The sequence below is a fragment of the Mixophyes fleayi genome, chromosome 1 (assembly GCF_038048845.1).
Source record: "Mixophyes fleayi isolate aMixFle1 chromosome 1, aMixFle1.hap1, whole genome shotgun sequence".
Taxonomy (NCBI): Eukaryota; Metazoa; Chordata; class Amphibia; order Anura; family Limnodynastidae; genus Mixophyes; species Mixophyes fleayi.
In genome coordinates this window covers 340,783,589-340,810,686 of record NC_134402.1, presented here as the reverse complement: position 1 = coordinate 340,810,686, position 27,098 = coordinate 340,783,589, and the positions used below count along the sequence as shown (strand labels likewise).

Here is a 27,098-nt window from a genome sequence, read left to right as displayed (position 1 = left end):
CTATGAAAGGCATAACAAACATTGTGAGCTTTAGTATAGGTAGTAATGAATCCTAGTTTTATACCATGTTCATCTCACCATACAGCGCAGGATGTGCTTAGCACAGCAGAATGTGTTTTAGGTTATCCCTCTGGAAGTTAGGAGCAGAGGACTGTTTCTGCTACCACCTTTCCTGCTCTTATCTTTTTGATCCTTGGTGAAATGGGCAGTTCCACAAATGACATCTTAAGTTGGGTACAAACTACAAAAAATTACTGCAGAGGTCATTTCTATCTAATGATTTTGCAAACAACAACATCCTGATGATCATGGAGATCTATGTGTACACACATACACGATTTACCTTCAGATCTGTGCTCCTCATCTCATAATCTGTTGGGAGATGGTAACTCTGCACACTTTATAGAGATCTGCCTACACTATTGGTCAGGAGTGTATACATACACACTTTCACATTTGCCTGACATCGTTCCATCATTGATTGTGATTTTTAGGAAGTTTATAAAACCAAACAATATAATGTGATTTGTTACAATAAAACATGATCGTGGGTGCACACTAATGTGATATCGGACCGAACGGCCGTTCATTGTGTAATATGCATGATAATTGGATGACAAACCTGTAGTGTGTACCCAACTTAACTCCATAAGCAATGAGATCATCGCTTGGCCACTTCCCAACCTATTGTACTAAGTATTCTTAGTACAATAGGTTGGGAAGTGGCCAACCTAGTCTAAAAATTCAATAAGATTGACAGCAGATTTGGAAAAAATCAGTCAAACAGCAATAATAGCAAGTCCTACACAACAATACCTTGTACATACAACCCTTACTATTTATGCTAGGGAAAACAGACTAAACATAAAAAGAAAATAGGACTAGAATCCACTTTTCACAAACTTAAATCCATATCTTTATTAATATTACCTGTTCTTTGTGTTCGAGGAAGAGAGTTTCCAGTTCCTGCCAGCCAGATACCGGTACCAATGTGTACTGGACATGATCACACTGAAATAAGGCCTGAGGAAGAAACAAAATTGATGCTGTAATTTGAAAGGTTACAATATTATTTAAAGTAACTATATTTAGTTATACAAACACAACTCCAGACTTATATCCAAAAATTCATAATTAGGTATTTTACACATTTTTCTTAACTTTTCTCCTGTTTCTGGAAGATATACAAATATATATTAAATCTGTTTCTAAAACTACTTATGATCAGCCCCTTCTTTATCTATTCAGCACAACAGAACTTGCCAGGTAGACTACTTAATGTTAGTTGATGTAACAATGTTGCAGCCAAGTACAAATAAATAACCTATAGAGAAGCTAAACATTATAAGCTGTGTTTTGTAAGCAGTGTTTTAGATGCCAGTAACAGCTTATTGAATCTGCTCTTTGCTGGCAGACTTGCCATTTTCAACACCAACACAATAGTGTTTACACCTAGCTGGAAATAAAAATTACAGAAAAAACGGTGGTATTCGTAGTTAAATAGCAGCTGGACAGCCATAAACGGTCTAAACATGTATTACTGAATATAGAAACGATAAGAATACTCTTACCTGAAGTATTTTGCATGCGCACAGGGCATCAACATCAGAAGCAACAAGGAGAAGCACACGCTGCAAAATAAATACAAATTGAAAAAAATGACCATCATGGCTTTTGTAGGTTCCAGAGAATGAGAAGTGTCACTGGTGTTTTAGAAGTACACTTTAACCACTAAATAGTGCCATTTTGCACCTCAATGGCCAGACCAATTTGCATGCATTTGGTTACTTTTTTTTTTTTTAAACACATTTATATTGTTTTTAAACTGTCAAATTTGTGGGATTTATTGTTTAGGTATGCTGAAATTTTTTCCATTGATGCCAGGAACCATATTTTATTGATAAAGTGCTGTCTAGATGGGGGGGGGGGGGCTGTTTTTTCCTAGTTCTTAGCCACTGGGCATCTGGCTGCATTTAGGATTTGTATGGACAGCTTCTCTGCGTATCCATCAAGAGGCTTCAGTGGAGAGCCCAAAAGGAAGGACCAGCGACATTTGGTAATTTGCATCTGTGTAACTTCACTTATTAGAGCAGCCACATCATCCCAGAACAAATACCAAATTTGGTGTGACTGGTTTAATTACAATAATCCGCCCAATACACACGATAACAGCTTGTATCCTCAGGACACTTCATCCCTCTTCATATAACCTGTCAAATTTGAAGCTATATGCGGGATTCAGTTTTCCTCAATTAGAGGAGCGCTCTCAGCCGGGAGTTCCATGTCATGTTTCTGTGTCTATCCGCTGCAATCTGCAGTACAGTAGTAAAAGATTTGCTTTTGACAACCCTCGACCTCTACCCGGGAATGATTTTTTTTAAGGGTTGATTGTTTGGCTCATGGGGATTTCTCATTGCATATAAAAATTTAGATAAATTATTTTGTACCTCAGTGAACACCAGGTGTGGAACTGCAATCAGGGGAGTTTAGAAAGAATACTTTTTTTTGACAAACAGTACTCTATTTGTAGCGTTTTAGGACAAATCATACATATTTAGTGCAACTCCATTAGCCCAAATTTTAATAAACTACTTCTCACAAGCAAAGAGACACCAAATAGGTGTACAACATAAAAGAGTTGACAACATTATATTAGTAGGGTTTTATTTTTTTTCTTACATTTTTATCCACAGAAGGACTGGTAAAGTGTATGTAACAAACAAAATCTCCTAGCTCAATAAGAATTTTAGGGACCTATTTGTAAATTGAAAGCTATAATCATCATCACCATTTATTTATATAGCACCTCTGCTTCCACAGCGCTGTACAGAGAACTCATTCACATCAGTCCCTGCCCCTTTGGAGCTTACAGTCTAAATTCCCTAACATACACACAGACAGCGAGGGAGAGACTAGGGTTAATTTTTATAACAGCCAATTAAACTACCAGTATGTTTTTGGAGTGTGGGAGGAAACCGGAGCACCCGGAGGAAACCCACGCAAACACGGGGAGAACATACAAACTCCACACAGATAAGGCCATGGTCGGGAATTAGATCTAGTGTAAATTAAATATTAGAGCAGTTTGGCAGGTATATTCCGCTTCCCACTACTTCTTGTCCTGATTGTTAGAAAACTGATATGCAAGTTTGGAATCTTTGTATAAGGAGTGCAGATAAACACAATCGGGAAACAAAAATAGCACTGTATTTTGTGTACTGGATACACAAGGACATTATTTGTCAGCAAAACATCCAACCAGAGGATCAACAAGGAGTATAACACGGGATCACAGGTAAAATATGAGCAGACGCACAGATACTCAAACAACCATTTTCCCTCCCTGCAGTAAGCAGTTATATTATCTATTAACACTACTAGTGCTGTGGAATAATCTTTTAGACTAGACTAGAGACATTACAAGATATCCCTGTCAAATGCATAAGCCCCAAGAAGACTTAAATTACACACAGCATTCAGATTAGACACTGTCAGATCAGGAGAACCAGAGCTGAACCTACAAGCTGTCCATCTCATTACATCCAATCAGATGTGACACCTCAAGTATGGATGTTCACATACATATACTATAAGTTACAAGTTTATTAGAAGTTACCAAAAGTGTTCCATGTCCACAATAAAAGCACTGCTTCAACAGAGGATATCATCTTTCCCAGAATCTCCATGCCCAAGTGAACTGTCACCCGCTTGAGAGCCATCAGGGACCTCACTAGTCTCTGCAACGAGGGGATATTGTTCTCTGTCGGGTGCTGAACAGAAGGCACAGGAAGATTATCCTCTGAGAAGGGTTCAGGTTGGACTTCTTGAAATTGATAATCTAACTGTGCAATTCTTTCACCCAGGTAGTGACTTGAACATGGGGCTGAAGGAAGGCCTGGGAACTCTCATCAATCAATATTCCATACCTTGACTGTCACTCATGGATGAGAAGGGCTGGCATCACTGCCATGATCTTGGTGAACACCATTGGTGCTGTCCACCTGGCAGAATCGTAGAACCAGAAACTAATAATGGCAAGTTTGAAAAGCAAATCTAAAAAGGCAGCGAGGACGTTCCCTGATTGAAACATGCAGATACGCGTCCTCAATGTCCACGGACACTCTGAACTTGTTTTATTCAATGCCGTTGATGACTGACTGTAGCAACTACATCTTGAACCTGTCCACCATCAACTGCACATTTAGGGCTTGATTCACTAAGGCATGCAAAACCAACATAAATTGGGCATACGGACGTCCATATTGAACAAGGAGCGGATCTGAAGAAACGTCACTTGTTGAGTACGGGTCTAGGTACGCTCTGACAGACAAGACACGGCAGGATATGACAAATACATAAGTGGAATAAAATTTCCCAGGAGAATGCACAGAAGAAACAAAACAAAAACAAAGAAAGATCTTGATTTCCCCCCACCCCTCATAAAATATATTAGGATGCTATTGTCTACTGTACATAAATGCATTTTTACAGTCGCTCTTAATTAAAAACACACATGTTCTAGGACACACACACTTGCACCTGAAGCAATATATTAAACATACCTTTAATACACCCAGAGCTAAAATTGCACATTGCTGTACGCGCTTGAGCTTGGCACAGACTTACTGTACATTGACTACATGCATACACCCATTTTCCGTCTGCCCCTGAAATTGTAAGGGTCCCTTCTTTCGAACGATAAATTCAATATTCTTGGCATTTACGTTCCTTAATGAATCAAGCCACAATGGGTAGGCCAAACTTATAGCCTCAATGAGCCCTATATCAATGGCAGCTTCCCCAAAGTACTCTGAGGCCTCATGGATATGATCAACCAAGGTGAGCAAATCAGATCTGGGTCTGTCAGACTCCAGACCTTCCGCCAACTGTTCTACACAATTTTCTACTGCCTTATTGACAAGCAGATGCTAAATTGGGTCTAAGTAAAGCGCATGCCACTGTATAAATGGTCTTAAGGGTGGCTTCAATTTTCCTATTTATGCTGTAGCACTGTTAGGAATAGCGGTAGTCTTGAAGAGATGGGTTATGAGAGCATCCACCCAGTGCAGGGACTCCTATTTTCCTATAACCCCATCAGAGTAAATGGCCTGCAGGAGACATAAAATTTACGATCAGGTCTAGCCCATGTCTTGCTAAACAGGTCCTCCAAATGTGCTGATGAAACAAAATAGTTTGTTAATTTTTCCCCCTTGAATAGGAAAGTGTCCAGAACTTTCGATTTCTCACTCACTGATCTTAAGAGCCTGTCGAACAGCACGCAATAAGTCATCCACACCCAGTTTCTTGTAGGAATCCTCCTAGAGAAATGGATAATCTTCAAGGTGCAGTTCCCTACACCACCTCCCCTTCCTCCTGGTAAGAGAAATCAAAATCAAATTCCTTTAGATTCTGCAGGACTGTCAGAAACTGAGGCTTCAGAGATCCAGATGTGGTAGCATATATCAGAATCCTCTCCAAGGATACCTGAAGTAAGAGCCAAAGCCGAAGGTTCCGAGGGAGGTAGGCTAAGGGAAAATGAGAGCACTTCCCGAGCCACCATAGAAGGTGCAGAGGAAAGGGCACCCTTTTCCCTAGGGTGCTCAACGAGCTGCATAAGCTTAGGGATAGTCAAAGACTTGGCCCAGGCTGGCTCTACCATCTCAGCAGGTGTACTCACAGGCAAGCACGCCACTGATCCACTGCCTCAAAGGGCGCACACAGGGCATCCTGCCCGGACTGGGCACTAGGCAATTTTGAATGACATATTGAGCAGGCAAAACCTTTGCTACTACCCCACCTCTAGACTTACCCCTTCTTATCTCCCTTTCCCAAACAAAGGAAAGAAAAGACGACAAAGCAGTTGCAGAATCCAGGAGGATGTGGAACTGTACAGACAACCAGTACCTCTAGCAAGAGTGGAAGTGGACTGCTGGCAGATGGAGGAGCCGCATGTGGCACCTCGACAGTCCGCTCCAGGCATCCCCAGCGGTGGCTGAGGTATGCTGTCCATAGAGGTAGATGGCAGCATAAAAGATTAATTAAATTGACATGCATGTGATTAACACAGAATGGGCATGCAGAGGCAGTTACAGAGTCTTTCCATGTATCTGTCAGAACTGTGCAATGAGGTACAGAGGGGCAGGAGATGGAATCTAGCTGTAAGTTTGAATGTACCCAATGCCCCAGCGTAGGATGAGATAGATATATATATATATATATATATATATATATATATATAACTTTGAAACACACATGCACCAGTGACAAGACAAGGAGTTGTTATCTCAGCAAGCCAAAAGCATATGGACACAAGAACATGAGCGCAGATACCACACCACCCAGCACATTGGCTTGACAACAGTATTGAGGAATTGAAGAAGACGGGTTATAGGCTTGGAAAGCGATGGTGGTGACAGAGGATAAGCTACAACTAATCAAGCACACTGAAGAATAACCAATCCACAATCACTCATAAGAAGTCAGTGTTCTGACAAATCTCTGTTGGTTTGGATAGGTACCCATGTCAGGTTTAAGAAGGATCATTGCGCATATAAGTTCTGGAAAATTCTGATTTAATTCGTTCTTCATATAGCCACACGGGTCAATGCCTCTCTACCCTACAATCTGAGGCATAATACAATGAGTAGAATATTCTCCTGTTCCCCTCCCCATAACCTCCCTTTCCTTCCCCTATTGTTAGTCTCCCCCCTCCCTCTGAAAAATAAAAACAAACAACATTTTTCTTTTTCTTTTCCATAAATACCATACTGGATTTTAGAGAATTAATCTAAGTCTTTCTATTATTATGTGTAAACTCTATTGAATTTCATATGTATACAGTATGTTTATACATTCTCTTGGTATGTTTCAATCTCATTGTTTTGAAAAAACCCCAATAAAAATTACTTTAAAAAAAAAAAAAAGAAGTCAGTGTTCCCGTCAAGTGAGATTATGGCAGCAAACAATAAACCGCCTCTGATTTCCACAGGGTGGAAAAGCGTTGGAAAGACTCATTTCCCACATCTCGCCACAAGAGGGTGCTATAATAAAGAATAAGACAGATGTAATGTAAGGATACTAGTTATGATAATTATCATCTCAGTACTACTCCCACTCTTAGGGGAAGATTCATTTGGTCGCGATGTACAGTTGCACATATTGCTTCCCCTCATTTTTTCACACACCTCTATGGGGTGCGAGGTGAAATGAGAAGAGATTTCATCTTCGACATCAGCACGATGTGTCACCCTGGACTGTTCCAGCGACACATTACTATAAATTGAATCTCACAATTAATACTACTCCTTAATGGAACTAACGTCTTTCTATTCCAATACAGAATCTATCAATGCAGTCATAAGATTAATATAATTGTTCCCAGCAGGATACACATTAGTCTCTCCTCATCTGTCTATTAGATTTACTGTTTAGCAAGTTTCATTAGCCATTTCTGCTTGATTCACAAATTTATGCCGGTATTAATTTCAGCAATTTATATCAGCATATCATTATATGGACGATTGTACTAAGGAACCACTCATGGACTGTATTTTCTTGTGTTGCCAAGGGTGAAAGTCATGCAGAAAATCAGCGTTTATAAAGGGAGCAACAGCCAATCATACATAGTATTTTTTGATTGCCCACTGGTTCGGCTAATCAAATGATATTTTCATTGGAATGTTGTTGCCATGTTACCTAGCTACAGTTCCAAGTAAAAAATCTTCTTTGGCTCCTTGTTGCTAGGTTACCTTGCTGTCATTAGTTGTCCATTCAATTAGCAAGGAAGGTGTAAGTTAATAGAGTTAAACAATATAATTGTGAACATTCCTACACAAAATAAATTAAACCCCAGAGTACCCCAATCAGAATATTTTTTCCTTTTATACTTGTACTGAACTTTCCTAGGGGATACAATATTGAAAAATATATATACATTTGGTTTATTATGAACCCAATGGCTGTCTAGTGTGCTCCAGAGTAGATAAGAACCAGTTGGTTAGGGTTGAATATTGATAAAACATGGGTTCTTAGTACTTATCACTGTCAAATGACAAGACTGCAGCTGGCTCAACCAACTGGGCTTAAGCTTGGGGGTTCTGAGTTGCCAAACTCTGGTCACATGCAGAATCTTGGTGTTTTTGTTGATTGTGGCTCAACACTTAAATATCAAGCGACAGCCATGATCAAATATAATATTAATTCTTTAATCTGAGGAAGATAACCAGAATCAAGCATTTCTCCTACACTCATCATACATTTGTTTCCTCATGGTTGGACTACGACAATGTTCTCTACCTGGGGATTCCAGAGCACAAATGGCACCAGGTATAACAATACATCAGCCAGGATGTTAGCCAACCAGCCCCATCCCTGACAACACCTGTTCTCCATTCCCATCACTGGAGAATCTGTTTCAAGTCTGGCTTATTGACATTCAGAGCACTACATAATCAGAGTCGTACATATGTGAAGTAGCTGCTGATTCTCTACTTGCTCACTTCAATCTACAGATGAAGGACAACTAACAGTACCTAGAATCCATCATTTGGGGACAACATTTTAGCTTTGTGGCTCCTACTCTTTGCCTTGCAGAGTCAGAGAGGCCTCTTGTTTAGAAAATCTTAAAAAAAAAATAAAAAAAAAAAATAGACCCAAGACTTACCCATTTACTAAAGTCTATCATTAATGCACCTCTACTCCCATAATACCCAAGCCTTATCTTGCTTTTCTGTATTACGTTAATCTTTTTTGTATCATGTATTTTTATTCTACAAATTAAAGGTGCTTTGAGTCCTAAGAGAAAACAATTCTATAAATAATTATATGTAAACGCGTCTTAACCATATTATGATTACAATGCGCTCCCACTAACATTTCCCCCAGTGCTCCTGTTAGTAAAAGGTAGTGCAGGCCTTGTTTTCCTAGGTGGTACTCCAGCTTTACCAAATGCTGAAGGAAATATAAATGCAGTACCTCTAAAAATAGGCATTATAATGCTAATGTAGGAGGTACATTGATTGCCAATGCTAGTTTAGGTCCCCTGGGTTTGATTTCAACCAAGTAACTATCTGGATGGTGTTTGCATGTTCTGCCCATATTTCTATGGTTTTCCTGAAGGAGAACCCAGTGCTATCCAAAATCATACTGGGAGGTTGATTGGCTTCTTATGAGATAGTAAAATTAGACTGTAAGTTGCACTAGGTCATGGATTCCTGTCAATGAAGTGATCTTTACAGTGCTGTATATTAATAATAAATTATTATTATTATTACTATTATTAGGCAAATAGGGATTTGATTGCTTAGAGAGCCCTCAGCTAAGTCTAGATTCAATACCACAAACAGTAGAAGGTTACAGCCGTTAACATGCCAGTGACTGGGCCCTCGGCGCCGGTGTACCTGGTTTATGATGATGTCGTAGAACTCCTTACGGAAATCGCTGACAAACATCTCTGCGGCTGTGGCTGGTGTCCTCGAAACTGGCGCTAAACCTCTGTCCCACCGCCGTCCAATCACAGAGGACGCCTCTCCCTGACGCAAGTGTGAACGCCACCCAGTGACAGACAGTGCCAGTCGCTCTCAGCGATGTTTTACACTCTGGAGACCAGGCAGCCGGGACAGTGACGTCACTTCCGCTGCCACCGCGTTGGTTGCTGGTAATTGTAGTTTACTGGGTAATGCTCAGTATTATTTTGCTGCTGTGCTGCGTATTAGCTTCCGGGAGAGTGACTCGTATCATATTGTACCAGATATTTTGAAGTTCCCAGACGTAAACCGGCAACACAATGGTAAGAGACACCGGTGACGCTGTTAGTCAAAATAATGGCCAATTATGGGACCAGCATAGATGTATCAATGCATAGTTGTCAACATTTTAAAATGTTTATTGGGGGCACTTTGTTGCCGGACCTGTGCTTTTATACAGTTGTCGGTGGACATTGGAGTACTACAATCCCTATCATGTAATGTTTACTGAGTGTGATCATGTATTGCATTCTAAATTCTCATTTACAATAAATCTTAATTTCTAAAGCATAGGAATAAATGATAAGAATTGCATCTAACAGTTAGACAAATAAAAATATTGTAATGCAGTTGGTCTATACTAAAACTAGGAACATTTACATAGAAAAATCTTTAAAAACCTGCACTGTCTATGGCAATTAGAGACAGTTGACAACTATGCTTATGGTATGTCACATCCTCGTATTGCTGTTGTAAGACATTATTTTCTTATTCTCATGGGCTAGCAATGATTTATACATGTTCTTTTAATTTTGAATCACATATTATAAAGTAGTACAAGCAGTAGTTGAAGTGGAAACTTAGAAGTGGCGGTATGGAAAATGTATGTGAATGGCATTTGATAGTTTTACAATGAAGGAAGTAGGAGACGTGGCTGTATGGTATACCGCAGTGGTTCCCAAACTGTGCGCCTAGGCTCCCTGGGGTGCCTCAGCCAGGGCCAGTGGTAAGCAAAGCAGGGGACTACTTGGTAATTATTTTGGCTTAGGGGTGCCTTGTTAAAATTATGGAGACCTAAGGGTGCCTTGAACTGAAAGAGTTTGGGATCAACTGGTATTATTATTAATTTTTATTTATAGGGCGCCACAAGGTGTCCGTGGCGCCATACAGGGACAAAAACGAATTACAATACAAGGTGAGACAGCACAGTACAGTAAACATAAAGCACAGTAACTCAGTAAGCTCAATGCACAGCTAGTGAGGGCGGGGGGAGTATCCGCAAAAGGAGGGCGCGGAAGACAGGGAGACCCCCAGAGGGGGGAGGAGGGCCCTCGAGGAGGAGGGCAAAGTAGCTGGAGAGCAGAGTTAGAAGTGGTGGAAACAGGAGGAGAGATGGCGCCATATACACCCCCACTTTGACCACTTAGTATCAAGTTACTGAAACAATGAAAAGTTAGGACAATTGCTGAGTTATTCTTAGTAACAATATGTAAATTAGCGACTCCACTGCAGATTCAGTTACTTAAATATAATTCCCAAAGTTTAACATGTAAAAGAGTTGCTTATTTTAAAATAGTAGAATAAAAAGTGCTCCTGCCACATTAATCTATTAATATGTTGCTTTCATGTTATTTACTTCAAATAAATATATACTGACATGTCCCTATCATTGTTTGTTTCTCTTACAGTTTTCATTTAATAATATGTTTGACCCCCCGATACATCGGGTTTTCCAGAACCGCTTTTCTACACAATATCGCTGCTACTCTGTGTCTATGCTGGCTGGGCCCAATGACCGCTCTGATGTGGAGAAAGGAGGCAAAAGTATGTTAATTAGCAAGATTATAAACTTTAATGGGCAATCTTTTCCAAGGTGGGCAACAGACCAGATGGTGGGAGCCCCATTTCTCACCATGAGCATTTTACACTTAGGCATTCTTTCTCATGATATTTATCTCTAAGTGACTTCACACCTGCACAGTAATCCATGATTGGATGTTAATGTCTTCTTACTCAGATACCAGTTATTCAGATGATGCAAGTGATTAAAGGGATTTTCCACTTTCACATGACTTTGATTTGTGCACATATCCTCCTGCAGCTTTCATGAAGTACATTGACTTCAAGCATTGCCTTCTTTCTGTGTTTTTCAGACATGTCTGTATCATCATTTAGGGTTGATTATTTCCTGTGTTATGACACAAAGCTGGTGTGTGGATATAATGATATCCAACTTGGAGCACAATAGAACTTTGTCGTATCCCAGGGAACTTCCTAATGATAGAAATACATAGATTTCAGTTGGCCATATTTGTGAGTTGTCAGAACAAAATTCTATCCACCGTTCCCATCTATAATAATGTTTGTTGTCCTTGCAAATGGTAAAGGCTGGGTTGTCCATTATTGGAATCATTGGCGAGATGGCAGATAAAAGTTTTAATTTGGAATGTACTCATCCCTTATTGTTAAGTGTTGCACCTGGCAAAGGGTGTGACCCGACAGTACCAGGGCGGTATTTTGAGGGTAGCCAGGTAGGTGCATGATGGGAAATTCAAGTGGTTCTTTCTAAAAAAAAAAAAAAAAAGAAATAAACAAAAATACCTATATCTCTAGCGCCTACATAAATGCCAGTTCAGGATACTTTTGAAATGGCAAGCCGCATAATCCTTTCAGTACCCTGCTCCCAAAGAAAATTTTCTGTTTGGAACTTTCAGGGTCTGGATTCAGAGCATAGGTGGGTTAGAACTCGAATGCTGATTTTATTGATTGAAAATATTTTTGTGGGAGTTATTACCAAGATCTGAAGTAGATACAAGATGCATGGGAGAACCTAAACCCAAAGCAGTGCTAAAAAGTTGATATAATCTAGATCATTTGTAAGCAATATCTCTAATCATCTTTGTAGTTAAAAAAAACAACAACATTTTACATGAAGTTACTTGTCACCAGAGATAAAGGGGTTATGTTTTATTTATTTGTGAGGACTGATGATTAAATGGGGGGCCATATTCAAAGTCAATTTCATTTTACGAGTTTAGTAGTCAAGAAATATTGTATTGTACAGAAAGCTGCATAACTCAAACATCTATTTTGTGTAACTAACTACATGCATAGTTATGTATGTATGCTAGTGGGGTTATGTCCACTATATAGCGTAGCTCATACAGCATGTACAGAAGAAGTAGTAAAGTGCTTTTAATCCTCTATGTAATTATTATCTTTTTCAGTAATCATGCCTCCTTCTGCACTGGATCAACTGAGTAAGTGTCTCCTTTATCAGATCACAGTATTTTTGATTTTTAAGTGTACTGTTATTCATAAACCAACTATATTCTTTATTGGCAAACACATTATGACTAGAAATGTGTCTCTATTAATTTGAATTCTTTGGAAACCATGCATATATACCAATTTACATACGGTTCATATCCATTTATATAATGAATGAAGAAATAAGGTGTCCATAAACTGGCAGATCCTGCAGTACAGCTTGAGTGAGCTGCCTGATCTATGTCCGATTAGGACACACCCATATGTTTGTGGATCAACTGACCAATCACGGCACATCTAGTGCAGGCAGGTGATATCTGCACAGACCTTGACATAGCATTCGTCATCCAGCCACATTGTCTGCCAGTCTCCAATAACATCTGTGCAATCGCGGTCATCTTGTGCCCAATTAGATCTAAAACTGCTTTATTCGCCATAAAAAAATAAAAAATCAACTGTGTTTGTTGACACCTAAACCCCAAGATTATGTACTGCATCATATTTGTAGTCAGAGCTTGTAGTCTACTGTATGTCCATTCAGGATAATGCTGCATAGAAGTTTGTGTCCTCACACACATGCCTCACACGCAATGTTCATTAATACCACACAGGTGAATTAATTGAATTAGCTGGGATAGTAATTATTCAATGTACTCTCACAGGGAAATCCTCAAAACATGACCTATTGGTGAAATTGTTTGGAAACTATTTTATTAAGCTCTGGTTGTGCCCCTCCCTCCCTCAGAAGTGGTGCTGCCCCCTTGAAGGTGGCGCCCCCACCCTCGCTGTTTCTTACATTACCGTACAGGAGGCAACATCTCCTGCTACCCTCAGTCTGGGAGTTGATGTATCAAACCTTCTAAAAAGGAACAGTGGAGATGTTGCCCATAGCAATTGATCAGCTTCTAGTTATCATTTTCTAGAAAGGACTAGATAAATGACAGCTAGAATCTGATTGGGTGCTATGGGCAACAATTCCCCTTTTCATTTTTAGAAGGTTTGAAACATTTACCCCTGGAAGTGTGGAGCTGGGTAGTGACATCATAACCCAGCACCACTCTCCTAGCCCATCACTGACATTGAGGAACAGCAGCCAACAGCTTCACAGGTAAGAGGCTGCCAGCTGCTTCTCCTCCATGTCACTACAGCTTTTTGTGGGGACGCCGCAGGGATATTGAAAACCAAAGGATGAGTGACAGTATGTCAATCATTCACTGTTTTAGGTACTACCTAACCATTGGTGCCTTAGATGACTGTCTACGTTTGCCTAATGGTAGTGCCCGCCCTGCATACCTTCTGTTTTTTGTGTTGTGATTTTTTTATAAATTGAAATAAATTATCTAAATACACGCTACCTCCAAAAGTGGTCCTGCACAGCATTCTAGCACCTACATCGTTCACTATGAATTCATCCTTTCGTCTTACAGCACTGCCCTTTACTTCCCAAACAAATCTACTTCACTTCTCTAATATCCACCCAGTCTTCTAACCACTACTGTCTTTTTAACCATTAAACACGCTTCTTTGCCCATTTCCCACTTATGCTATTTACATCAAAGACAACATCAACACTATTTGAGAGGATATCCTCATGACCTCAGACCTCACACACAACACACACCTTCTCCTGTGCTCCCCAATGCCTTCTCAGTTCATTCCCCTAGTAACAGAACAAGTCTCTGCACTCATCTCATCATCTCATCCCACGTCCTGGTTCCTCTCAACTGGTCCTCTCTCTATGCACCTCTGCAAGCTCACATCTTCAACTGAACCCTCTTCATTGGCACATTTCCATTATCCTTTAAATACGCACTCATCTCACAAATCCTAAAGAGACCAGACCCAGCCTCTGTTCATCTACCTCCCTATTTCTCTCCTACCTTTGCCTCCTGACTACTTGAGTGGCTTGTGTACAAGAGCCTATCTGGCTTTTTCCCATCTCCCTCCCTTTAAAAATCTCTGCAATTGTTCTTTCTGCCCTGAACATTCTACTGAAACTGCCTCACAAAAGTCAGCAACTATCTACTTACAGCTAAAATCTTAAGGTTCACTTCTCCATAGTCATCCTCCTGGACCTATGCTGCTTTCAACACCATTGATCACATCTTCTCCTGTACAAGCTTCATCCATTGGCCTGTGTGAGATAGATCTTTCTTGGTTCACTGTCTTCCTGTCCAACTGCTCCTGGTGTATTTACCTTTGGAACATATTTCCCTCCACTGTCACTATGTGTTGGGATTCAACAAGGCTGTCTTCAGCTTTCTTCCTTTTGCCTTGTATATCTTTTCCCTTAGTGAACTATTTTGTTCATGTGCTCTCCAGTACCACCTCTATGCTAACAACAGTGAAAACTTCCTCTCCTCCCATTCACTACTATCTTGTGTGGCAATTGTTTCTCTGCTATTTCCACATTGTTGTCATAACACTACCTAAAGTTCAACATGTTCAAAATAGAACATATCATGTTGCCAACTCCCCTCAAATCTCCTTCACCATCAACAACACCACTCTCCCAAGCCCATTACCTTGGTGTCAACCTGGACTTGCTTTACTCCTCACACATAATCTCTCTCACTCCTGTTGCATCACATTTGAAATATCTCCTGTATATGCCCATTACTTACCCAAGGTGCGTCAAAATATCTTACCAATTCTGTCATCATCGACTACTGAAACATTATCTTTTCTGGCATTCCCCTCACCCAATCTGTCCTAAGTGTCACAGTAAGACTGGTTCTTGTCTCTTGCGACTCCACATCCGTCGCACCACTCTGCAAATCCTAGCTCCCCATATCTCCCAGAATCCAGTTCAGATTGCATAACTTCACATACAAATCCCTTAACTACACCACCCTTTTATTCAGTTCAAATCTCACCTTGAAATTCTCACCCAGATGCCCTCTTAGATGGGCCTCTGACCTGCGCTTCATCACCTCTGTGATAGCCACTTCTCTCTTCGCTTACAAAACATCTTGCGTGCCACTCATCACCTATTTAAATCCCCAACACGCCCGAACAGACCCTTCCCCAGCCTTCAACGGCAGGTGCACAGGTGTATTGCCAACTGTAACATTTTCCAGTAGATAATGGTAATGCATTGTTGTAAATGACAAGCAGATCTTTTGCAAAATAGCTCCAAAGTGATGCAACTGAATGCCAATATTTTTCTGCAAATGTACAGACCAAGATGTTTAATTTGGTATATGATGTGCCCTGCTCAGACAACAGCATCATACAAATAAGTCACTCATAAAACTATGCTATTAATATATGAAATCACAGACCCAAATTCTAATTTCGCATGTCAGATGTTTGTAGATGCTCATGCATGGTAAATAGAATGAGCTAAATTTTCAACTATTTTATCCACAGGCAGATTGAACATCACATACCCCATGCTCTTCAAGTTAACCAATAAGAATTCAGACAGAATGACACATTGTGGTGTTCTTGAGTTTGTTGCAGATGAAGGTATTTGCTACCTCCCTCACTGGGTAAGGGAAAGCTATAAAATTAATTTTGTATATATGTTGTATGTCCTATATTGTATAGTGTTATGAACTGAAGCTTGTAATGTTTGGGATACTCTAAACATGTGTTTACTTTTAGCCCCTACTCTCTTTCTCCCTCCTATATTGTACTTGGGTCTAATGCAAATCTGCTTGGCATATGTATTTATAACAATTTGGTTATAAATTGAATCTAAATTAAAAGCTGCATTGATAGCGAGCTCAATAGTATATAGTAAATGTGCAAACAATAGCTGGTGGAACACTTGATCACTGTAGACAGTGATACACAACACTACTGCTACAGGGGCACTGGAAATAGACTAAAACCCACTCCTCCTTCTCCCTATAAACTATCTGTTCCTTCCTCTGTTATTTTTGCCAGAAACCTTCATAGAAGGTGAGAACAGTGCCCTTGTCCTGATGTGGAAGAGAGTCTGTGTACCTTGGTTGTTTCTTACTCGGAACCTCCCAGGCCTTGGTCAATAAATCAGTCCTTTATGGACCTTTTTGAGGAAAGTTGAAGGATAGAACTTTACAAAGGAACTTTTTTTTTTTTTTTTATAACAGGTGACAAATGAGTTTCTCTGCCAAATGAGTCCACTTAAGGTTTAGGTATTTGGCAGAGAAGACCCACTCTAAGCTTTCAGTTTGCAAAGGCTGCTTCCAAGTGTGGAGAGGAGATACCAATCTATGTGTGCCGGGCTGACCATCAAGGTGCACTCAAGTGCTCTTCTAGGGTACTTTGTAAATTGCTTCCAATATAGTTAATTTCTACAATGAAAAATCATTCATTTGACTCCCCTAAAATGTAAAACATTAGAGATTGCTGCATGCTAAACCTCATTCACAACAAAGGTCGTTGAGACGCTGAAATAGTGTTGGCATTATTGCAGCATGTGTTGCCTCAAAACAATGTTGACGCCCAAGAGCGATCCTACTGAAATCTATACAATTGTTGTCAAGCATATTGCTATATGCGTTCTGCAGATGTGTGCTATTGGTCTGTATGTATCTTCCAAAAGTAGTCCAGCCAATTGGCCTGAGCCCTGATATATATCATGACCAATGTGGCTAATCCCATGTGGTGTTTAATTGGACTTTTAACCTGTTGCTTAGACTGGGGTATGAAAGGCTGACTGGACAACGCAGGAACTAAAAAGATAGCATTCTGGGAAAGGTCATCCAGGGTAGAGGCATGGCCAGGTGACAAAGAGACTTGCTACCATTTAACTTATCTGCCCTTTAACCACCTCCCTCACCCTCAATTATACTCCTACACCATACTGTGTATTCAGTGCACAGTATTTGGTTAGGCTCAACTGACTAGATTCAAAGAGAGAGGTCAGGAGGAGTTAGTACAATCTGAAATCCTTTTGTGTAAACTAAAGTATAATTTAAAAATGTTAAAGTAAACCTATTACAGTATCCAAAGCTTAAAACTCCCAATATTACAATGATTCCTCCTTGTTATGCATGTTTAACATTTTTATTAATCATTATCCTTAACACATGTAGCATAATCTTTCCAGTTTTGCTTCTTTCATTATAAGAATAATAGTAATGTGCAAGTGCAATTCGTTGTTGAATAAATGAACACTACTTATTTGCTTTGTTGTTCCCTAATCAGATGATGCAGAATCTGCTGTTGGAAGAAGGAGGTCTGGTTCAAGTGGAGAGTGTCAACCTGCAGGTGGCGACATACTCCAAATTCCAACCACAGAGCCCTGACTTCCTGGACATCACAAACCCCAAAGCAGTGTATCCTTTTATTGTATCATCATGGGTAGCAAACCACTCTCAAAATATGGCACCAACAGGCTAAAAAAAAATATTACCGGCTATTCTTACCACAAATCTTATGATACCTTTCATTATGTTTAGGGCTCATTCTTGTTTGTTTCAATTTTCTCAGTGCACATGTGTGAAAAAACAAGTCCTCTTATAGATGGAAATAAACTGTGTGTATGTATTTTTAAATAGGATATTTATCCATTTGTGAATGACAAAGGTTATGCTACTGGCCTGTTTCCAATAATACTAGTTAATAACTGAGTAAGGGGAGGTTTTATAGGTATGCCATAAATTGTACAATCTCTGATCATCCTTGACTCTATTCTAAGATTGGAGAATGCATTAAGGAACTTTGCTTGTCTGACAACTGGAGATGTTATTGCCATTAACTACAATGAGAAGGTAGTATATAACCAATGACAGCTGTCATGTGTGGACTGCGTAATGGTTTTGTACATTGTTACTAATGTCTTCTGTTAGAAGCATATAAGGGTTATAAGGGATGTCTGCTTCATGGATGCATAGTCCATTAGAAACTATATTTCAACCTTGAAGATCCACAAGGAGCTGCAGACACAGTATAGAAATTGATGTCATGTATTGTAGAGGAAGTTCATCCGGTTAAGTTGTGTATCTCACATATAACACATTTTTCTTCCATGCTGGTTTCAGTGCATATTGTTACATTTTCATTGGAACCATCATTTGGAAGTGCTGAAATTGCCTTTAACATAGACATTAGTGGAAGGGATCATTATTGTAAAGCTTTGGGTAGAATTCAATGGAATGTTTTTTTTTTACCATTAATCTTGTTGCCAATTGCATTTATTTCCTCTTTAAGGAAAGGTTTGTGTTAGATAAGAAAGGCAGTTGGAGAATTCTGTACATTATTTCATGTGAGTCCTCTCCTGTGCATTTGCTGTGTTTGGCTCTAGGCAAACAAAGATTATCCATAGGGTATGTAAACCAGCTGTGGACAACATTTATTTTCTTTATATTCATTGGGTTCAGAACAAGTTCTTGGTAAGAGTTCATTAGACATGGTCAGGATGTTCTTATACACATAGTTTTATCTGTGTGTTTTTATAATAAAGAAATACACCTACTTTGCACTTAAAACTGTTTTGCTTACAGATTTATGAGCTTCGAGTCATGGAAACAAAGCCAGACAAAGCTGTATCGATTATAGAGTGTGACATGAATGTAAGTTCATTGTTTAATCAAAGCTTCTATCTAGACTGAGGGGTTCTCCATTCCGATCCTTAACTACATCCGTTAGGACAGTTTTTAGGTCTATTAATCCTGGGGGCAGGTTGTCAAAAGGAGAAATGTTTTCTTACATATGTTTCACCATAGTTCCTGGTAGTGGAGAGATAAGAAAAATGGGGAGGAAAATATTAAATTGTAAATCCATGAGACGGTGGCCTCTCCATCCACTAGGAAGCAGCAATATCGCTTTACGTAGACGACAGGTCGCTTGCAGGCTGGGGCGGGGGGCAGGGGGGCATCGGTCCCCTGGGCCGCTCCGTCTAACCCCTGTTCGGGCCGCTCCCCCCTGCGGTTGCATCGCAAAACACGAGATGCGGCGTATCATGTGATGCGGCCGCCTGTGCGCCCCCCGGGCTGAGACTCGCCAGCCCGCCTCTGCTTGCAGGAAAACAAAAGTAAATAAAGTATTGCTAGAAGGAAACAAAGAAAGTTAGCACAGAAATCTTTCATATGATTGTAGCTTGTTTTCCATACCTTCTGTTCTCAGGTTTTTCTGAAGTACAAGCAAGTTCTACAAACTGGTCACTTTTCTAGTTTAGAAAAAATAATAAATGAGCTTAACGCTTTGTTACTTGTTTTATATAGTGGTACACAGTGGCAGTATTTTTTATAAATAATAATAAATGATTGTTATATAAAGTATTTGATTTACTTTATTTTAAGCTCTGGTTTGGCATACTGCTTAATGCACAATGCTTGTTATATATAATAAATTCAGAATTGTGTTTCACTGTGGACCTTGTTTTGCCCAGAGGAGAGCTCTTGTAAAATAGCACGCCTTGTATGCTAATAGCTAGCCTTGACTTCTGATTAGATACTACATAATTCTTTCTCCTAGGCTGTGACACACACGATGGCTACTAAGGAGAGAGCATAGCACAGTGTCCTGTTTGACATAGAATCAGCGTTGAACAAGTACCACACCAGGCATTCTATGTTACAAGCACTCTCCTCTGCAAATAGAACTGTGGTGGAACACTGTGTTATTTTTTTTGGTACATGTATAGTACCCACTATGTAATATATAGATAGAATGCCAATTAAGAACTTTGTTACGGATTCTCTTTCAAGTTTGAACAAAAATACAATTGCTTTGTTCCAGGAGTAGCTTTCATCATCAACATTTATTTATATAGTGCCAGCAGATTCCGTAGCGCTTTACCATTACGCTTTACCAAAGTAGCTTTCATTTAGAAGTAGAGGAGGAAATATAATGGTCCAATTTTTTTCATTATATACTTTGATAATAAGTTATGTTGAATGCAAATTGCGTTTCTGGCGTATAATACATTTTTTATATCTAAGCATGCGCACGCACAACTATTTTTGGTACTAGTGCTTTGTGCACATGGCCAGAAGTAAAATAAAAAGTGTATTATACACCAGAAATACAATTAGTGTTCAGCCTAACATTAGCCCCTATATGAGGTTTAACTTTTCTTGTCCCCAATCAGTCACCCACCTAAGTCATGTCACATTGCAGACATTCGCTTGACCCAACTAGTGATGTCTTATGAATGGACAGTTCTTGTATTATACAGAGAATGCACAAGCCAATAAGTACTAGTTTGACTGTAACCTATGGGCAAATAACATGTTAAAACACGCGCTCGACTAAAGTTCATGTTCTGTTTGTATTTCAGGTGGATTTTGATGCCCCACTAGGTTACAAAGAGCCAGAACGACACACACAGCAGGAAGAGCCGACTGTAAGACCATACTCCTTCCCCTTTTAGTATTGGGGATGTTATGTGAACAATGTCAGGGCTTGTACAGTACGTGTGTTTTTACATCCGTTCATGATTCTTTGCTCTAGTTTGCATTTTACCAGATGGTGAAGGCAGTTTGTGCAAGACTCGAAATAGCAATTTACTGATTGATATAAGGAACTGTCTGTACTCCGTATACTATTTCCAAGCAGTAGACAGGCCAAAAAATCTGCAAAATGTGTTCTGAAGGGTGTTTGGAAAAAGTAAAGTGATTACTGACAATGTGTTCTTTATAATAATCAATAGATTGCTTACTTGAGGTCAGCTTAAGCTAGGTTCACCCTTTGGTGGAAGCACTTGCAGGCGACACACCACGGACAGCTATATAAGTATGAACTCTTGAACTTTACTTCAAGTGGGCATAATATAGCAAACTTACAGACTGCTTAAATCAGGGATGGGCAGCAGGCGGCCCTTGGGCCACATGAGGCCCTCCAAGTCTTCACCTAGAGGCTCCAGCTCCTTCTTGCTTTATTGTCGGATTTGTCTGTTATGGCTTGTAGCGCTTGTTTAACTTGTCTGCTGATATGTTATTACAGGTAGACGTCTTTCTTTGATTTAAGTGTGTTGTTTTAACTTATAACTGAGATTAAGGATATTGTGCAGCCCCTTTGAAGGTCACAGGGCCGGGATTAAGGGTATCATGCGGCCCCTGAAGTGTATCAGGTTGCCTATCACTGGCTTAAATGTATGTATATGTACAGCCATAGCTGCTATTTAACATGAATGACCCTGCAGCAGTATGTTCTTGATTTAGATGCTGTAGAGACACTTCTTATAATAAAATATATTCTGAGACTACTTAGTAATTCACATATATAAATGTTGTACAAAAAGCAGACTTTAGTAAAACTGCTCCCAGATATAACTTTTCTTAAACGTTTTTATGTTTCATGAGACAATCCTGGGACAATTACACATTACCATACATGAAAGTAAAATACCAGGATGTGCTTACTGCGGTATTAAGCAGTATATACCTAGCTACCTCTGTACTAAAAGGAAATTAATTGTTTTCGTTCCTAAACAGCTGCAGGGGCTACTCTATCTGACAAGTTGTTTCTCATGAACTATTCCATTTCCTCCTAGGACATTGAACCAGATCACAGTGACTATGTTGCAGACTTAGGATTCAGGGTGAGTCTTTGTCCTCTGTTTGACTCTCATAAATTGATGAAATGAGAATAGCTAAAAAAATATTATGAAGTAATTTGGTCTTTTTTGTAATGTTTTGGAAACCGTTAATATTTAATGTAAATATATTATATTGCTGCCTATGACACTAAAATGTATTATCATTGTTTTTGTTCTTTCTTTAAATCTATAATATGTAAAGTCATAGTTTTCAGGAACAGATGCAAGTGAAACAAGTTAGATGTATGAACTTTGTTTCTTATAGAGGCGCATTTGATACCACAATCTTCTAGTATAAGTTTTCCAGAGGCCTCGCATTACTACAATGTGCTGCTGAAGAACCCTGCTCTTTCAGTTACAACTGTGCCTGGGTTTCCTAGTTTCCTTCATTACCACATGACATCATGACAATGACCCTGTCACATGTAGCCCTGTTCTCAAGCATAATCACTAGTGGACAGATCACTGTCTCCCACTATATCAGCACGCTAATATCCTTAAATACCTGTTGCTGCTATGAACATTCCAAAATTCTGATTGGCTAATAAACTGGGGAGTTAAGGGAGGAAGATTAAATACAATAAGGTAGTCTGAGCCTAGTTAAAAGCACCTTTAAAAAACTTTTCTTTTTTTTTAATGACTTTCAAAAACTTCTTGTCTTGGTCGCATAATTAAAGTATTTTAATAGGAAATGGTATGTACTATGCAGAAAGGCAAGGGCAGAATTGTGTAACCATTTTTCTCAGTAATAGTATGTCTGTTAATAACTGCATGGCGGTATTCATTTTATAAGTGCATATGTAGAAACGAATATTTACTAAGGTGCGGATTTCTGAAACTGGGTGTTTTCATGCGATTTGTAAACCGTGTGAGTTACTAAAGGCCAAACAGCATATTAAAGCAAATAAATCAAAGCCAGACGATCTGCAATGCCAGTTTTTTTTTAAATGGGAAGCAGATTGGACAGTGTATTAAGCGGCTAAAATCCTTGGCAAATCGCCTCTTATTAGTAAAAAAAAAAAAGATATTGTGCAGCATTTTTTATGGTGGTAAACAAATTACTACTTTTGGAGGCATGATTTAAAATTGCTTCCCTGAATGAACACATCCTACATTAAATATCCTTGGGTCCAAAAAGACCTATTGATTAAAGATGTAATAGTGTATAATTTCCCTTCAATGCTTAATTATTACATTTTATACTCTTTTTGTTTTATGTATATTTAGGCCTTCACCGGGTCTGGAAATAGATTGGATGGAAAGAAAAAAGGGATAGATCCTAGTCCTTCTCCATTAAAACCAGGAGACATACGGAGGTTGGTAACTTATAGGACCTGTATTGGAAGCAGCAATTATAAAAACAATTTCCCATTTCATCAAACTGAGATTAATGAAGTAGTTGATGTTGCACTTGAATTCTACCCAGCTGCAGATTTCACCCCTAGCTAATGCCAGCGGCACAAGTGATGTTATCAGTATTATGCTTCAGACATGTAACGCAAAATCCCTTCTGACCATTTCTGGTGTTTATGCATTGAGAAGAAGGAAGGATGAGGAATTGCTGGTCAGTTAGATAATTGCAAGAAAGAGTGGAGAATAAACACATGCTACACCTCTGGGTTTTTTTTCCTTTTTACCAAGAAACTGGTGGCCAAAGAGAGGGCAAAAAAACTAATGGCTGGAGGTGTGCAACTATTGTTGGAATAGAGACTTAACTTATAATTCAGAGAGTGAAGCTTAAGCATTCATTTAAAAATCGGATAAGAACCGTGCCTGTTGCTTTTCCAGTTGTAGGATTCTGTGCTGAGTTAAAAGGACATAAGAAAACCCTTTTGGCATTAGTGAATTAACTTCTTGCATGATACTGGTATTACAAAATAAGTTGAAGAAACAAGTGTAGAGTGTTGTGTTCTGGGTCAAATGGTTACTGTTAAAAGTCATATTAATAAAATAAAAATTGAGTATCAGCAGGCCTGAATTTACATTTTTTAACCACCCTAGGCCACTACTAATGTGTACCTTTCAGCACAATAGAGGCCCACTGGCCCCAACCTACAATATCTCCAATCTGTATAAGACAGATAAATGGATGTAATTCAGCCCATGGTTAAATGTTTATGACCTATATATAATGTGTTGTTGGTATTCAGATGTCTATGTTCATGGTCAAATATTTAATAAATTATTATTTATGTGCAAAATGAACAGACTGCTGCATCTGCCCCCTTGGTCCGAGCCGTTGTTGCCTTTGCAGAAATCTTGGCCTGAATATCGTCAGTGCTGGTCAAAATGAGTTTAAAAGTTTGAACAAGTGATTATTATGTGTTGTGGTACTCTGGTGACACAGCGTCTACAGTTATTTATGTGTTACCTCTACTTTTTATTCTGTCTTATAGAGGAATTCCCAACTATGACTTCAAGATCGGCACAATTACTTTCATCAGAAACGCCCGGCCACAAGCAAAGAGAGTAGAAGAAGTAAGTGTGGTCCCCTGTGTTCTATGTGCTGTCTAAATTAGCTCTGCTGAAAGTACATTTTGTTGGAGTATTTACTGCATTGGGGGGAGTGGGGACTGGTTACAGTGAAGAGGTATCTGAATGTGAATATTCCATGTTAAAGCTTATTGCAGCTAGGTTGAAACAGACTGAAAACCCTTTAGAGGAGTCTAACACTATGGGGCATATTCAATTAGCTGTGATGTTCCTCTTATCATTGCGGCTGCGTGTATTTTCCAGTTTCCCTTCTGCTCTACGGGAAGGACACCTGCTATACGATTTGACAGATGTCCCTCAACATATTACACAGCCGCGGAGTGCACTACGTGACTAACTGATCATTCCGGTGGCACTCCGCCTGAACTGTTTAATGTAGAAAACCTAAATCAGTAGTAAATAAACCTACATTTCTAATTTTGCGCTTTCCCTTATAGTTGGCAAACTGAACTTGTATACATTTAATACAGATTACAATTAGTTTACCATCACATGTGCAGTAGAAGCACTAAATAATTAAAGTCTCGTTGTTTATGAGCTTTTGCACTGCAAATTTTAGCTCTCAATAGTAAACTATTTCAGAAACAGAAATAAAAGCTAATTTAAAGATACATGTACCTTAAAACCTGATAAATGATTTGTATCTTGTACTAGCCCTGTTATTAACCTGACAGTCAAACTAAGTGCACGCTTATTAATATTATCCTAAGGTTAAAGTAAAGACCGTAGTAAAGTTTGTTTTGTATAGGTAGAACAATCGAGAACTTAATTTGACAAATTGCTTGTGTAGCTTTAACGAACAATGACCTTTAAACAAAACAATGTTACAGTAAAGCTGCCCATGCATGCAGCAGATGGATCATTTGGTAGCAAATCAGTTTTTTGTGTGCACAGTACAATTGGACACATAAGCATAGAGACTGAATTTGCCAATGTATGGGCAGCATAAGCAACAATGTTCCTTAGAACAAACCCGTAACTCTTTCTATTTCTCTCCATGTAGGATGATGCTATAAATCGTTTCATTGCATTTTCTGGAGAAGGACAGTCTCTGCGGAACAAAGGCAGGAAACCCTAAGTGACTTTGCAAATGGATAATAAAATAAGGATGCCCCACATTTGGTTTTATGTCTTCATAATGGCTATTCAACATAATCCTGATGTGATCCACATTGAGGAGAGTGTATTGTTTTATTGTATGAAGAACCTCATGATGGTGGAGAGTCTTAAGCACACCTGGCAATCAGTACAGAAAAGTTTTAGCTATCTCATTAAATGAACAGCAGTGTTTGCTACATAGGCTATATTGGAAAAATACAAACATTAAAACAATATCTGACGTGATCATCATCATCATTTATTTATATAGCGCCACTGATTCTGCAGCGCTGTACAGAGATCTCACTCACATCAGTTCTTGCCCAATTGGAGCTTACAGTCTAAATTCCCTAACATACACACACACACACACACACACACACACACAGACAGAGAGAGAGAGAGAGAGACTAGGGTCAATTTTTGATACCAGCCAATTAACCTACCAGTATGTTTTTCTGGAGTGTGGGAGGAAACCCACGTAAACACGGGGAGAACACACAAACTCCATACAGAAAAGGCCATGGTTGGGAATTGAACTCATGACCCCAGCGCTGTGAGGCAGAAATGCTAACCACTTAGCCACCGTGCTGCCCATGTGATCAGTACATGGTAACTCCAAAAGTAAAGTGGAATCTAACTTGGAAATGTCTACAAGTGGCCATCTACATGTTCAGCGACTCTGCATATGTTGACCTACAGGTCTCAATATTCCCGTGAGCTGTAGGCCATCTGCTGATATTTAATATCTGCTCTGACATCTGCAGACGGGTGGGAGCTACTGGTGTTAATATTGCTATTTCCTTAGACAGGAATATCAAATAGCATTGTAACCCTTTTTTGTTGTTGGTAAATACCAGCCAGTAGACACCCTTAAAAACTTCTAATCTAAGCCCGAGTCAGCCTCATGCCACTATGTCTCCTTTATGGCCCGAATCGTGATCCCCTGCAGGTGAGTGGCATGATCCGAATTAGAAATGGCTGCCAAAATTTGCAGTGTCTGGTGTACTCTGCCTAATCCAACATGGTACATACATCAGAGGTCGAGTACAACGTGTCTCAGAAAAGGAGCTTGAAAGGAATTCTGTATCTGCAGCCTCTCCATCTCCTGTGTGTCTTTCTGCTTAAGGAAGAATCCATGTAGCCTGCCAAGATGGGGGAGCTTAGTTCTCCACCGCCTTAATGCAGCCTCTGTAATGGTACCTGCTGGTTGTGGCGCTGCTTCTATATGTCTAAGCGCTCTACAGCCATTACATATATGTCTCTTTGCTAACAAGATTGCAGGCAAAGTGTGTACT

General features: G+C 39.4%; 2 protein-coding genes across 2 annotated transcripts in view; one reads left to right on the top strand and one right to left on the bottom strand.

Moving 5' to 3' along the window:
* The window catches only part of CDC45 (cell division cycle 45), a 48,749-nt gene extending 39,131 nt beyond the window's left edge, over nucleotides 1–9,618 (bottom strand). The window contains exons 1-3 of the mRNA XM_075216402.1: nucleotides 9,399–9,618; nucleotides 1,572–1,631; nucleotides 931–1,023 (exon numbers count right to left, since the gene is read on the bottom strand). Of these exons, the coding sequence (XP_075072503.1) occupies nucleotides 931–1,023; nucleotides 1,572–1,631; nucleotides 9,399–9,449 (204 nt within the window). The 5' untranslated portion in view covers nucleotides 9,450–9,618. The remainder of the gene's footprint in view (nucleotides 1–930; nucleotides 1,024–1,571; nucleotides 1,632–9,398) is intronic.
* Nucleotides 9,619–9,669: 51 nt separating this feature from the next.
* On the top strand, nucleotides 9,670–26,046 carry UFD1 (ubiquitin recognition factor in ER associated degradation 1). The gene is made up of 12 exons (XM_075216412.1): nucleotides 9,670–9,787; nucleotides 11,153–11,288; nucleotides 12,692–12,724; nucleotides 16,107–16,228; nucleotides 17,874–18,004; nucleotides 18,367–18,439; nucleotides 19,172–19,240; nucleotides 20,950–21,015; nucleotides 22,165–22,212; nucleotides 23,437–23,525; nucleotides 24,606–24,687; nucleotides 25,706–26,046. Exons 1-12 carry the CDS (start codon nucleotides 9,785–9,787, stop codon nucleotides 25,778–25,780), a joined length of 927 nt encoding a protein of 308 aa, XP_075072513.1. The 5' UTR covers nucleotides 9,670–9,784; the 3' UTR covers nucleotides 25,781–26,046.
* The last annotated feature ends 1,052 nt before the right edge of the window (nucleotides 26,047–27,098 follow it).

Coding starts and splice junctions, on each gene's coding strand:
- UFD1 (XM_075216412.1), top strand. Junction 11,289..12,691: donor TGTGGAGAAAGGAGGCAAAA/GTATGTTAATTA, acceptor TATCTTTTTCAG/TAATCATGCCTCCTTCTGCA. Junction 18,440..19,171: donor CCATTAACTACAATGAGAAG/GTAGTATATAAC, acceptor TTTTGCTTACAG/ATTTATGAGCTTCGAGTCAT.